Source organism: Pseudophryne corroboree, chromosome 2, assembly GCF_028390025.1.
Source record: "Pseudophryne corroboree isolate aPseCor3 chromosome 2, aPseCor3.hap2, whole genome shotgun sequence".
Lineage (NCBI taxonomy): Eukaryota > Metazoa > Chordata > Amphibia > Anura > Myobatrachidae > Pseudophryne > Pseudophryne corroboree.
Genome location: NC_086445.1, coordinates 132,620,838 through 132,636,355, shown reverse-complemented (window position 1 = coordinate 132,636,355; position 15,518 = coordinate 132,620,838). Strand labels below are relative to the sequence as shown.

At 47.0% G+C, this 15,518-nt stretch overlaps 1 protein-coding gene and 1 long non-coding RNA gene across 5 annotated transcripts in view; one reads left to right on the top strand and one right to left on the bottom strand.

Moving 5' to 3' along the window:
• Positions 1 to 2,401, top strand: part of FLT3 (fms related receptor tyrosine kinase 3) — a 238,801-nt gene extending 236,400 nt beyond the window's left edge. For 2 of the 4 annotated variants that reach the window (XM_063951722.1, XM_063951724.1), the window contains one exon: positions 2,009 to 2,400. In XM_063951722.1, the coding sequence (XP_063807792.1) occupies positions 2,009 to 2,035 (27 nt within the window). In that variant the 3' untranslated portion in view covers positions 2,036 to 2,400. Of the gene's footprint in view, positions 1 to 2,008 lie in introns of all 4 variants that reach the window. The other 2 variants (XM_063951725.1, XM_063951720.1) reach the window with 2 other exon arrangements.
• LOC135003315 (uncharacterized) overlaps positions 1 to 15,518 on the bottom strand; it is a 57,506-nt gene that overhangs the window by 30,576 nt on the left and 11,412 nt on the right. The window lies entirely within an intron of this gene.

The following is a 15,518-nucleotide window of genomic DNA, read 5'->3' as shown; positions in this document are numbered from 1 at the left end:
TTTTGATGTCTTCAGTATTAATTTACAAAGTAGAAAATATTTAAAATAAATAAAAACCATTGAACGAGAAAGTGTGTCCAAACTTTTGACTGGCATTGTATGTGTGTGTATGTATATATATATATATATATATATATATATATCATACCTCCCAACATGACCCTCTCCAGGAGGGACACAATGCTCTGCTCCTGGACTTCCCTCTTAATTTATGATTGCCATCACCTGTGGTGAAACACCTTTCTTATCCATTTACCTGTCCAACACAGGTGCCGGCAATCATATGTTAAGAGAGAAGTCCAGAAGCAGAGCATTGTGTCCCTCCTGGAGAGGGTCATGTTGGGAGGTATGATATATATACATACATACATACAGTCCAAGTGGCCGTGGATAACCTTATTTGAAAATGCATGTGGCCATAGGGATGACTGTGCCTTACAACCAATGCAGGGAAATGATCCCATCTGAATGTTTATACTGCATCTCTGATCTATTTTTCTCCAAGTTTATAACTGCTACATAATGGTGGTAAGATGCGATCAGGGAGATTGCTGGATTCTTCAGGGAGTCAGGGAGATTGCTGCTATTTCAGGGAATTTCCCTGACTTTCAGGGAGGGTATCAGTAAATAGATAGTCAATACGTCGACACCGGATGGTTGACGAGAGTCAATAGGGTCAAAATATCATCAGTCAACTGGTTGACATGGACTTAGGTTGACAGGGTCAAAATGTCGGCATGCAAATGATCAATATAAAGTAAGGTTAATACATGGTTTTTCATGATTGTTAGGGTTAAGGACAGGGTTAGGGTTAGGCACATGGGGGAGAGTTTGGGTTAGGCTGTGGAAGGGGACGGTTAGGGTTAGGCACTAGGGAGAGGGTTAGGGTTAAAAGAACACAAAAACCATGTGTCGACCATTTACATGTCAACCTTTTGGCCCTGATGACCATGTTGACCTAAGTACGCGTCGACCATGTAACTGTTGACCTTTGACCCTGTCGACCTATTGACTGTTGAGCATCTGGTGTCACCCTATTGACTATCTATCTAGACACTGTCAATCTTTTAATCCATACCCTTCAGGGAGAGAGTTGGCAAGTATAGTTACAGGACTGTATACTCTCACCATGCAGGTGGCAAGATCATATTTCTCTGAAACACCAGCAGAAGGTTCAGTCCCTGACTTTTTAGTGCACATTGATTCAAATTCAAATTAAGGCTGTGTACACACTAGAACAACAGGCCTGGACCATGCAAGATTGGCCAATGTAATGAACGATGAAATGACATCTAGTTCCGTCCCTCTTTACAGTGCAATGGTTCGCACACAATATCTTCCGGTTGGCTGTGTACCCAGTCTGAGGGTGCTTGTAGGCTTTTTGGGGCCTGATTCTGAGTCACATGCAGAACTGCAAGCAGCCACATTTGGAATATGAGTTGATAATTAAAATGGAATGTCAGCGCGACTAAATACACATCCTAAGGCATGCGCACCGCACTGCACCACGTTCCATGCACTAGAGCAATGGTCATCGTTAGTATTGGAACTTAGACCTACCCGATGCTGGGTGTTCTCATGGTACGTCAACTCAACTCAGAATGAGGCCCTTTATTTGGATTATTATAAATGGATACGGGTGGGTTTTACTTAGAACAGCCTATCTGCAGATGGAGTTTGCCTTGCTTGCCCGGACACAACATGAGGGGAAGAAAATAAATTCCACCTTGACATATCGCTCCTCCCCCACCCTTCAGCTATGGCCACCTCCAGAAACCAGACAAAGAGCTTAAACAATAAAGCATGGCAATATTGTGTATGAATCTACCAGAGTAGATAGTATTTAGAGAGTACCAATCACATAAGCAAATTATCTTCTTAACCAACTAAAGTAACAAAAGCTAAATAAATGTCAGTGTCCAGTGTTGCTATGGTGTTTGCTTTAACTTCTTTTATGGCAACGGTTAGGTTTATATTATTTTTTTAATAGGTTTCCATTTTAATTTAGGTGAAGGCATCAGATGCTCCTTCCTAATGGACACTGCATAAGATATGTTTGAAGGGAGTCGTATTTGGTGCCTTATTACCAGACATCCAGGTGTGTGACCAGTCTACCTGCAGACAGATGACTCCATAAACCACCACTGGGAATATTGACTGCATTTTCCAGAGCACATAAGACAGAACTGTAATTTTGAGGCCCCACTACAATGCTGGGTCTATTTGACTGCACATTACCAGTGCGTCATTGTAGCGTATGTGTGTCAGCTAAAATATAAATTAATATTACGTACTATCAATATTAATGGTAGCAACTTTTTGAACATTTGTATTTCTCCTGAGATTCATGTGTTAATAAGGACATAATATTATATATATATATATATTTTTGTTGTCACTATCTGTAAATTGTAAGTATTGGCTTTTTGCTACATACAGTTAAATACAAAATAAAAATAAAGTTGATAATAATAATAATATTTTTTTTTTAAATATATATAACTGTACTACCACTTCCATAAAAGGTATTAATAAGGTGCCCTACTTACAGATATATGCAGAACACCTGACTGCAGTTCTGCATATACTGCAAATTGGTTAATGGTGGCTGAAGAACAGTCCTCACACCCCTCCCTTGCTTTGGGTGAGTGCCGTCAGAGGAACAGAGAGACCCTTAGTAAAAATGGCTGGTTGGAGCAGCCTCCAGGGCTACGGCTAGGGGCAGGGGGCGCCTTAGCTAAATGTTTGTACCAGGTAGTAGTGCATATTTGTTATTGTCTGCAAATGTGTGAGTTCAATGTAGATGCTGCTGTTAAGTCTATGAACACGTACCACCAACTTGTGTGACTGACATATTGTACTAGGTGCTTCATCGCGCCCTACGGGCGCTCTTCACACCGTCGGAAGGGGCTACGCCCCCTTAACCCCTGCACGCCTTTCTGGGGTTCAATATATGGAGTATTACCTGCATTCCTAGTTTTGTTAGTGTTTGAATATTGCACAATGATAGGGCGTCCGATGGTGAAGGGGGCGTAGTCCCTTGCAACAGGAAGGGGTTTGGGGAGTGGGGACCGCGGATGGGGGAGGGGGTATGAAGGCGCTGTGAGTGGGGTAGGAGCAGGGGTGTCGCAAGTGGGGGATGGCAGCTGCAGGGCTGTTGCGGATGGAGGAGGGGTTCCGAAGGCGCTGCAGATGGGGAAGGGGTGGGTGCGGGTGTGCAGTGGATGGGGGAGGTGTCCAGGGGGCGCGGTGGGTGGGGGAGGGGTGGATGCGGGGGTAACATGGGTGGGGGAGTGGCGGGTGCGGTGCTGTTGCGAATGGTGTAGGCGATGCGGATTGGGAAGGGCCTGCTGCGTGGGTGGGGTAGGGGATCCAAAGGTGCAGCGGGCGGGGGAGAGCCAGATGCGGGGTGTGGCAGATGGGGGAGGGGCTGCTACAGATGGGGGAGGGGTTTGGAAGACACTGCGGGTGGGGTAGGGGTCCGAAGGCGCAGTGGGTGGGGGTGCCACGGGTGGTGGAGGGGCAGGTGCGGGGGATGGGGAGGGGTCCAGGGGCGCTGCGAAAAAATGGGCGTGGCCACACACCAGAAGGGGTGTGGCTATGCTCCAGAAGGGGTGTGGCCACTGAAAATGCAGCGCAGCGCCTCTCCTTCCCCTTGCTGCTCCAGGTCTCTGGACGCCGGCGGCTGTCTGGCGCCGGTTCGCTAGCCAATCAGAGCTCGCGGACCGGCAGCCAATCAGGAGCCGGTCCGCAAGCCCTGATTGGCTAGCGCCGGAGACCGGACACGGCAGCGCTGCTAGTGCTCCCAGCGGCGGCGAGGGGAGGGAGAGACGCTGCGCTCTCTCCTCCCCTCACATTTAGGGTTAACGGGGCGAGTGGGGCATGATGCCCTGGACGCCGGCGGCGACCCCCTCTCCTGGGCCTGCCAGGGCGCCCAGGGCACGTGCCCCACTCGCCCTACCCTAGTTACGCCTCTGGTGAGGTATATGTGAGGTATGTGTGAGGTATGTGTGAGGTAAGGATGTGCGGGTCGTGGTGGCCACTAACCTCCAGGCTGCTGCTGTGAGATGGTGACTGCAGAGGGAGGGAGCTCAGACCCAGCAGCAATGGGTCGTGGTCAGCATTCCCTCCTGGCCCCGTTCCGCCGCACACTGTCCGCCCCGTCTGACGGGCGTCATTCCTCCATCCTGCATGGCAGCGTCAGCTGCTGTGATCGCGGAGCATAGGTGAGCGTCCGGAGCCCTGTGGGCGGGCAGGCATGGTGTTTCCCTGGAGAGGTGCGGCGCGCGTCCTTAGGCTGCAGACGGAGGGAGCTCCGGCCCAGCAGCAATGTTGATTAGTGCGTGTCCCGTCCTGGCGCTGTCCCGCTGCACATGCTCCGCACCGCTTGCCGCTGAGCATGGCAGCCCTTGTCTGTATGCTGCAGATGCTGATCTAGCGGTGCCTGAGCTAGCGCCCTCTCCCTGGGGTGTGGGTGTCAGGCGGCAGGTATGGTGTGTAGGTGGGAGAGGAGCTGCGGGCGGCGACTCGCTGCCTGCAAGTACCCTCCATATCAGCGCTGTTCCCCTCCCTGCAGATAGTGTCAGTGGCCGTGGTGTACTTTTGCTACTGGTGGCCAGGGCCGGTGCTAGGGTGTTCGGCGCCCCCCTGCAAACTATGAATTTTGCGCCCTCCCATATTCCTTTGTTGTGCATCGGGAAAAGTGGTGTGGTCTCACAACTAAGGGGCATGGCCACACAATAGTACCCCCATTTAAAATTACGCCACAATGTAGCACAATCTTATTCATTTTATACGTAATGCCCCACCCGTAGTAGTAGCGTCCTTATACGTAATGCCCCACCCGTAGTAGTAGCATCCATATACGTAATGCCCCCCAATAGTAGTAGTGTCCTTATACATAATGCCCCCCCAGTAGTAGTAGCAGTTATATGTAATGCTCCCCAACAGTATTAGTAGCGTCCTTATACATAATGCCCCCCCAGTAGTAGTAGCATCCTTATACATAATGCCCCCCCAGTAGTAGTAGCATCCTTATACATAATGCCCCCCCAGTAGTAGTAGCGTCCTAATACATAATGCCCCCCCAATAGTAGTAGTGTCCTTATAAATAATGCCCCCCCAGTAGTAGTAGCAGTTATATGTAATGCCCCACAACAGTAATAGTAGCATCCTTATACGTAATGCCCCACCCGTAGTAGTAGCGTCCTTATACGTAATGCCCCCCAGTAGTAGTAGCAGTTATATGTAATGCCCCCCAACAGTAATAGTAGCGTCCTTATACGTAATGCCACCCCTGTAGTAGTAGCATCCTTATACATAATGTGCCCCCAGTAGTAGTACCGTCCTTATACATAATGCCCCCCCAGTAGTAGTAGCACCGTCCTTATACATAATGCCCCCCAGAAGTAATAGAGTCCTTATACATAATGCCCCCCCCAGTAGTAGCGTCCTTATATGTAATGCCCCCCAGTATTAGTAGCCTCCTTATACGTAATGTCCCCCTATAGTAGTAGCGTCCTTATACGTAATGCCCCCCCTAGAGTAGTAGCGTCCTTATACGTAATGCCCCCCCATAGTAGTAGCGTCCTTATACGTAATGCCCCCCTATAGTAGTAGCGTCCTTATACGTAATGCCCCCCATAGTAGTAGCGTCCTTATACGTAATGCCCCCCTATAGTAGTAGCGTCCTTATACGTAATGCCCCCCTATAGTAGTAGCGGACTTATACGTAATGCCCCCCCTATAGTAGTAGCGTCCTTATACGTAATGCCCCCCCTATAGTAGTAGCGTCCTTATACGTAATGCCCCCCCTATAGTAGTAGCGTCCTTATACGTAATGCCCCCCCTATAGTAGTAGCGTCCTTATACGTAATGCCCCCCCTATAGTAGTAGCGTCCTTATACGTAATGCCCCCCCTATAGTAGTAGCGTCCTTATACGTAATGCCCCCTATAGTAGTAGCGTCCTTATACGTAATGCCCCCCCTATAGTAGTAGCGTCCTTATACGTAATGCCCCCCCTATAGTAGTAGCGTCCTTATACGTAATGCCCCCCCTATAGTAGTAGCGTCCTTATACGTAATGCCCCCCCTATAGTAGTAGCGTCCTTATACGTAATGCCACCCCTATATTAGTAGCGTCCTTGCATGTAATGGCCCCCCCAGCAGTGGCGTCCATAAAGTGCGCACACACAGACATACCTCACACACACACAATTCACACATATATACAAACACACACACCACTACACACACACACCCACTATATACACACACACACACACACACACACACACACACACATTTCTCTCTCACCCTCCACTTACAAGTCTGGCTGGCCGTCACTGCAATGCTGATTCCACCACTGTTCAGCGTCTGGTCCCGTGTAGCTCCGCCCCTCTTCCGTGTAGCTCCACCCCCTAGTTACGCCATATCTCCGCCCCCTTTTCGGGCCCCGCTCTGCACAGCACACAGCCCGCTGTCACAGGTGATTTGGGGTGATGGGGGGGGGGGGACAGGCACAGCAGCCGGCAGCTAGTGGCCAGCCTCACCTCCTATACTGTAAGGTAGGGTCTTGCACCTGACTGCTGCTGGCGCTGGGTATGGGGTTGCTCCCTGCAGCAGATGCAGTTGACTCCGCCCAGCTCTGTGACTCCGCCCAGCGTTACGAGCACAGAGTCACAGATTAAGGCAAATATATAGGAGATTGTATTATGTCCTAAACGGTGACAGTCTTCAGCGTTTTATTCCATGGGGATGGGCCCATGGAAATTACACTCGGGGTCCCTCTTGTGCAGTGCATAGACAGCTGTTGACATCAGGGGGAGCAAACATGGAAAAGAAGCTCCCCAGTCCAAGATGGTTCCCATGTGCCCCCTATAAGGCCTGTCAGACCCCCACACATATTTCTTCACATCTGTATGTGCTGTTTTGTGCCCCCCTCATCTGTATACAGTGCTGTAGAGAGCTCTGCCAGGCCTGGGTAATATTTTGGGGATGTGGCCTAATCGCTGGAGGGGAAAAAACATTTGTGGCGCAACGAATAGTATAATTGCCCCACCCATCCACCCACACATGCAGAGGTTGCTACTGCTGTCTGCTATTAAAAAGTCCCCTGTCCCCCTCCCGGTGGTCATGTCTAGGAAGGTCAGTCCCGGGCGATTTTTTCAATTCCGGGTATCAGGCCGGCTCGCACATAAATCATCTCACCAAACTGCTGGGGCGTGTGGGAGTGAAACTTCCGTCAACCTCGGTGACTGCAGTGGGAGCCGGGAGGAGGTAGCGGGTGACGGCTTCTTTACCAGCGGCCTCAGTGGCGAGTGACTGCGCAGCGTGTCCTCACAGTCAGAGGTCACACAGCGCCGGGGGAGGAGGGAGCCGGGCAGCGTTGAGTTTCTTGAGGACGCTCAACACTGCGTGGCATTAAAGGGCCGCCTGATCCCGCAATCTCCGGGATTGAAGCTTCCAATCCCGGGATTGAATCCCTGCCTATTTTTTGCCTAAATCTCGGGATCCCACCGATCCTGATTATGGGATTAGCCACCCTAGTCCTGCCTGTATATACAATTATGTGCCCCTATCTGTATTGGGCTTCCTTCCATCTATAGCTTGTGTTGTTCCCTCTCACCTTTTTTTTAATCTCATATGTTCTATAACACGTAAGATCAAAAACATCCATATGTCCTGTATTGTGCCCTTCCCCTCATCTGTATAGATTCAGTATGATTTACCGGTGGCCAGGATGCCGGCTGTCAGCATACACACAGCGGCATCCCGGCCGACAGTATGCCGGCAGAGGGGAGGGGGGACAAAGAGTCTCCTTGCGGCCTCAATGGCTCGCTGCACTCGCCGCAGGATCTATTCCCACTCTACGGGTGTCCTGGACACCCACGAATGGGAATAGTCATGTAGTGCCGGTATTTCAGCTGGCGACATTGCTGGCTGTTGGGATTCCGGCGTCTGTATCCTGACCGCTGGGATCCTGACAGCCGGCAAATTAAATGGATCCCATCTGTATGTCCTGTAGTATACCCCCATTTCTATGTTTTTTTCGTTCCCCCCACACTCCTATCTGTTCCATACGGTCCTGCCCCATATGCATTTTTTGTATTGTTACCTTGTTCTGAACACCAACACTTGCCCCCCCTCCCCCCCCCCCACATAAACAGGCGCATATGTTATGCACACACGTGTTTTATCTTACCTCAAGCATGACATCCTCTTGTGCTCCTTCAGTCCTGTTTGCTTCCACTCTGGAGCTCGGCACCTTCTACGGTCCTCTGCAGTAGTGGCGCTCTTACAACCTCTGACCAGTAGTGTCATCCTATTAATAGGCTAATGCTGCTCCTCACATCTATGGGGGGAATTCAAGTGTTTTGCACTTTGGCAGTCAGTAGATGTTCCCCAACAGAGCAATTCAAGTATTGCTCCGTTCAGGCACGCACGGCCGCCGGCTCTGACATTACTGTTTTGTTGTTTTGTCATTTTGACGTGCTGATAACTAGTAATGTTAATAAATACAGTACAATACGTCCATGATGTGTATGCCTGCGGCGGTTAGGATTTTCAGCTAGGAGAGTGGTCGCCCCCATGCACACCCATTGTTACACCACTGCTCCTGTATTAAAACGCCCTTTCATAATACATCAGATTTTTTTTAAAATAATAATAATGACAATAGTAATAGTAAAAATAAGTGAATAGGACATTCCTTGTGCAAAAGCATCTCTCCACAATTATACAGTATGTCTGCTCAGATATCCAAAACAACACATGAAAATGAGCAGCAATATGTGTAGAGACACCACTCATGAGTATATTTCTGATTTTTCACAGCATCACAAAGGTTTGTGGTTTTTTTACATGCTGAAGGTCTTTATTTTAACAAAGGGGGAATGTAATAGGGTGTAAGAATCAGGAAGTGAGAGATTTTGGGGCCTATTCATGAAGCAGTGTGGAAAAGTGAACCAGTGAAGAAGTTGCTCATGGCAAACAACCAGCTGCTGCGTATAATTTTATAGAATGCACTTTATAAACGTTACCTCAACACTGATTGGTTGCCATGGGCAACTTCTACACTGGCTCACTTCTCAAATCTTTTCACTGCTTCATGTATACCTCCCAACTTTGAACCTTAGAGAAGTGGGACTCCTGCGTGGCGGAGCCGCGTGCTCCTAAAAAAGGGGTTGCAGCCTTGAAAAAGGGTGTGTGTCTTCACAGTGATGTCGCAGTCATAAGCCACGCCTCCCTTGTCCGTCACTGAGGGGGCATGCCCAGCGCTCTGTGAACTGCTGGCCTGCCCCCTCTCCCTCAGTCACTCGTGAAATGACACTGTGCGCAAGCCGCAAAAATTGGGACAGTTGGGAGGCACAGTATGGCTTCATGAATAGACCCCCTTTGTGAGAGTACTCCTGATTTTTTTAAAGTAATAATAATTTACTTGGCAAAATCAACCTGGTTTTGCCATTTAAATTATTGCTATTTTAAAAAAAACAGAAGAACTCTCAAATAATCTCTCACTTTCTGATTCTCACACCCTGTTACATTCCCCCAGGGCCGGATTAAGAGCCACATGGGCCTGGAGCTGAAAATATTCAAGGGTCTATTGTAAGAAACAGGGGAGCTATGATCAGTGCTGTGTGGGTGTGGCCAGAGCCATGTGGGCGTGTACATCCCCTACATTATCAGCTCCAATGTCTCCCTAAATATGTAAAAATATAAAAACATGCATAATTTTGTAAGAAAAATAGAAATGCAATCTTAATAGTTATGATTTATAGCTGACCATATGGACAGCTGGTGGTTATTGATCATACTGTAATGATGATGGGCCTATTTTTATGTGGAGGCCTGGAGCTGGAGCTCCATCTGCCCCACTGTTAATCTGGCCCTGCATTCCCCCCCCAGGAGTTTAATATAACAGCTGTTTCAAATGGAGTTCTGATTGCTCATCCTAAGCACACCAGGTGGTCTGCGGTGGTTGGGGGGGGGGGCTGATGCATTGTGAGACCGTTTACATGGCATGGCGCATATCCTAAGTGAAATGACTCTTACATGCCCAGATAACCACATTGAGATATTCTGACACGTCCACCTGGGACAAATATGCATATCCACGTGAAAATCCTGGGAATTTAGTGTTCTCCTTCCTGCCCCATCTGTGCAGTAAAGGAGTAATTAGCAGAAATTATTTCTTCAGTTCCTACATGCTGAGCGAAAGATAGAACCCCCCCTGCTGCCCGTGGGACATCAAAGCTGCCGCTGATGGGTGGGCAGGAGGCCCAGTGCATTGCTGTGCCCAGGGGCCTACACTGCTGTTAAGTCAGCTCTGCTTGAGGAGGGACCGCGTGCTGGCACAAGGTAAGTATACTCTGTGTGTGGAGTGTATGGTGCAGGGATCCCCTGGACCAAGGGGCTCATATGCACTGCACTCCCTGCACCCATATATGCCTATAATTCATTTGTGCCCATGTTTATTTTTTTTCATTTTGCACACAAAACAGAGGAGTTTGCTTTATTAGACTCTTTTGTAGTTTAATAGATGCTTTATAACGAATGGGACATGTGCATTTGTTCTGTATAAAGGCAGAAATATGTAAATGTTGTGCCCAATTACTCTCCTGTTGCGGTCAACTTTCTACCAGCCTGAGTCTGTGGTAAGGTACGGATATTCTGTGGTAGGTGCTGATATGAAAATGTAAACTACACAATTATGACGTTTAAAGTAGCGCATCCTCCTACATGATCCCATGCCTCCCAACATTTGCAGATGACAAGGAGGGACTCCATGGCGAGGTGAAGCCGAAACGGGCGTGTGACATATGGAATATGGGGAGTGGCTTATGGGAAGGGGCGTGGTTTCTCGGGAGTGGCTCGTGATCCTGTTTTTTGTCAGTATGCGGACATGGCCAGCGCTCTGTGAACTGCTGGCATACCCCTAGTCCCTCTGACTCCCGGGAATAGACGCTGTGCAATGTGGGCGGACATTTTGTTGTCTGAATTAATATTCAGTCAATAAATTCACTTGGAGCTGTATGCCTCATACTTTAGTTTTATCATTAGCCGTTTTTGATTGCAGATGAATTTTGGTTTAGCCAACAAAATGGCTGCCTGAACTATGTGTAGCAGATGGGTCCACTTTAACTGTAGTGAGTATGTAATGTGTTATTATCTCGGCAAGTCCTATAGATTGTAAGCTTGCGAGCAGGGCCTTCCTACCTCTATGTCTGTCTGTTTTTACCTAGTTTTGTTCTATTACTGTTGTTCTAATTGTAAAGCGCAACGGAATATGCTGTGCTACATAAGAAACTGCTAATAAATAAATAAGTGCTGCTCCGCAGGGTGAGATCCAAGAGCTGCAATAGAACAGAATTGCTAAAATGCAGTTTGCAAAAAACCTACTACAACCTGTATACAGTATATGAAGTATGCCGTCTGGCATTAAATTACTCTTCTTGGCTTGAGTAAACGTGGTGTTTCACTTTGTTTTATGCAAGCAGCCAGACACTGATTTTTCTGTGGCATTAATGTATCATTTATAAAATAAAGCTAAATATATAAAAAAAAATGTGAATGTGAAGTCATTTTACTTTTTTGTTGAGTGTTTTGCAAAATTGTTAAGTGCAAATAAAGTTATATCATCACAATTTGTTTTATTCAGAATCAGAGCGGCATTGGTCAGTAAATATTTTATTCTTTTTCATGATTGTCTGCAATTTGTGTGTGTAAATCTTTATGAAGAATTCCTCAAATATTCCTGTAAATAAATAAAGAAATAAAAGGCGGGCAGATCTCTTTGCATGGACTCAAACATCGAGTTGGAGGGGCGTGGCCACTGTCAAGTGGGCATGACCGCATGCCGAGAACCCGTTTTCCATCGTTTTGGAGGCGTGCCCATCACTCCACCGAACAGCTGGGCAGCCTCCAGCTCACTGCCCGCACTGAATATATGCTGTGCGCGTGCGCACTGCATCTATTCAGATATCACTCGCTGCTTTGCAGAGCAGCGGCTGATCAAAGCCTCCCCCAACTGCCCCCCACCCACGGGACACTGCTGCCCGCGGGAAGGACAGTGGGACATTGTCTGAATAGTGGGACTGTCTCGCTGGAATCGTTATGCGTATGCATATGTGAAGTTATACATTTTTGAGTGTGTCTGCCCTATTTTGAGTTGGATGAAACTTAGCTGGATCATTCGATGAAACTGGGCGGTGACAATGTGATTGCATGGAATCGCCCTGATGTGCGGGAGTGTCGTGGGGTGTATCTGAAGCTCTGTGCAATTCTGAGTTGCACATACAGGGAAGGGAAGCCTGTTTGTGATGGATCTGTTGCACTTAGCATGTGGCTGGTGCAATGCCTATACTAATGATTGCAGTTGCGGCGGCTGGTGTAACATTAATGGGTAGAATGGCAAGTTTGTACTTACAGACATACAGACCCCTGCATTAGCTGAACGTAATCTCACATACATACATACATACAAAGTAGTAAATCAAGCTTCCACAGCCACTTTACGAGCAAGTCAGATTCAGCCCAATTGTGAGAAATATTTACAGAGAGATCGTCAGACCCATATGAAATATCACATATGTTTTAAGAATTTTTATATTAACTGGGGTTACCTGCCTAGGGTATTATTCAGGGGGTCACGTAGGTATCTCATTTAATAAACAGGAATAATAACATTAAAAACACATTTGACATTTACCTGTAGATATGTCTTACGCTATGTAGCAGGGCCGTAACTTGGGGTGTGCAAGTGGTGCAGCCACACAGAGCCCAGTGGGCGGCGCCGCCGCTGCCCCACAGCACCTACATGTGGGTTGCAGGGTGAACGGAACAGCATCCTGCAGCCAATAGCGCTAATTGCCAAAGGCGGCAGCAGTGTCAGTGGTCCTGCACCCTAGGCGTGATGTAATGATGTCTTGGGTGTAAGAGGTGGAGCTAGCACAGAGAGCAGTGCCACCTTGTTATGTTGCTGCTATGTAGGTATGTTTATAGGGGTGATTCTGAGATGCTTTCAAAATATATAAAGTAAAATAACATTTAATTTTAGAAAATTCAGCGATGGATGTGGGAATACGGTCGTTAGGTCGACACAGTTTAGGTCGACCACTGAAGGTCGACATGCATTAGGTCGACATGTACTAGGTCAAAAGGTCGACATGAGTTTTTCTAATTTTTTTCAGTTTTTTGGACTTTTTCATATTTGACGATCCACGTGGATTACAATTGGGAACGGTAACCTGTGCCGAGCGCGGCGGTAGCGGAGCGAAGCACCTAGCCCGAAGCATGGCGAGCGAACACGGTGCACTAATTGGGGTTCCCCGTCACTTTACGAAGAAAACGACACCAAAAAAAGTCCAAAACCCATGTCGACCTTTTGACCTGTCGACCTAGTACATGTCGACTTAATGACCATGTCGACCTAATGCTCGTCGACCTTCCATGGTCGACCTAGTGACTGTCGACCTAAGTTGAGTTGGCCCAACGACCCATACCCTGGATGTGTTATTATCACAGGTAAGATGTCACAAAGATTTAAAGGCACAGATTTATTACACCAATACAATACAATATTTAATATGAATAATGGCAACAATATAAACCAGACATTGCTAGAAACTTCTGTAATAAATATTTGAAATGCATGATCCCATTTACTAATAAGCACTCCTTGCTGAATATGATCCATACATTGTGATCTTCTGCGGAGTGCACTTGCACACAAGTTATTACTCACCTTTCATATATTTCGTAACTGTTTGGAAATATTGAAGATTTTTGTCCTCAATTTTCAGGACCGCCTCCAGAAATGATTGTGATGCTGCTTACTTCTCTCTTAAATAATATAAGGTACATTAGAGTATGTGGGAGTACATACCGCCCAACTTTTGGTTCCCAAAGATTGGGACCCTCATGTGCCATAGGTGCACGAGCTGAAAGTGGGTGTAACCCTAGGTTGAAGGGTGTGTGGCCTCAGCTGGGTGGGCATGGTCTTGCGGCACAACCCTTTTTTGAGCATTTTGTAGGTGTGCCCAGCACTCGCCAAGCAGCTGGGCAGCCCCGGCTCAACTCCCTGCACTGTTTAGATGCCATATTCAGGGATCACTCGCTACTTTGCAAATGGGTCTGAATGCTGGGAGCCTATCTCACCCCCTACTCACTGTAACTCTCCCCTCACTACACTAAGCTACAGTGTCCATGGAGTCTCCTACATGCATCCCTGTGTCTTGTCTTGCTGCTGCTGACTGAGCTCTGACTACAGTGCACTTCCTGGTCACATCCAAGTGTTCATCAGTGAACAAGTCCCGCCCCCACACTCAGAGACATGCCTCTATTAGCTCCCTTCTGTACCCGTGGTGTGGCCCCGCCCCCAGCTCTGCAAAGCAGTGTCTGGCTGTAGTACCGAAGCAGAGCTGTTTCTGCATCATCTCTCATATCCCTGCAGCTCCAGGGATCTCCACAAAGCTAGTGAGTGTTAGCTATAAAAAGGATTACAGTAAACAAAGAAGATGTTTATGTTATAAATACCTTCTTTGTTTTATTCTAATAGTTTTTATATACAATCTCAGGAGTTTGACAAGGAGTATGCCAGGGGAGGCTCTGCCGCTTCTGCCTACCCCGACTGCACGTCCTTGGTGGCCTGTGGGTGGGACAGTGGAACAATGTCTGAATAGCAGGACCGTCCCGCTGGAATTGGGATACTTAAGAGGTATGGGAGTATGTCATTTAAAATGAAAACAGCCTTTTAATATTCATGCTGGGTTTTTGGGAAATGACTGAGCAACAATCATTATTGGCAATCACATTAGAGTGATTTTGGACATCGGTTTTGCTAGATTGGCTCTAATTCTTAAGAAACAAGAAAAACACAAAAACAACAGGAACCTCACAACTGCCAATTGTCAATGGCCGATCACGTATATACTGAGGGGGAATATTCTAGAAAGATTGCAGATCGAACACCTAGAATATTTGTGTGTCTCACCTTGCAGAATGTTCCGTTAAATTCCCATATGCATGCATTATGGCAAAGTTTCGTATTAATTGAGGGTATCCATTATCTGAGGAACTAGGGTATAAATTTACTAAGGTGGGAGTTTTTTTAGAACTGTTGATGTTGACCATAGCAACCAATCAGATTCTACGTAACATTTATGTTTCTGCTTCTAGAAGATAATAGATAGAATCTGATTGGTTGCTATGGGTAACATCACCAGTTCTATAAAAAAACTCCCACCTTAATAAATTCACCCCATAGAATCAATTAAAAAAACTACTTTCATTTTTGAATTCAGCAACTGCAAAATACCATAAATTTGTTCAAATATCCTTGGGCTGTGTTATGTATTGTTTGCAATGACACATAGTGGAAATTCTAGAAAAGCCAGATTTTTTGGAAATATTTATGTATTGTCTGCTATGATGTGAAATTCTGGAAAAGTCAGTGACCTCACGGATCAGTAACCAGTTAATGATAAACATTAACTAAACATTTAAACCTGACTACACTT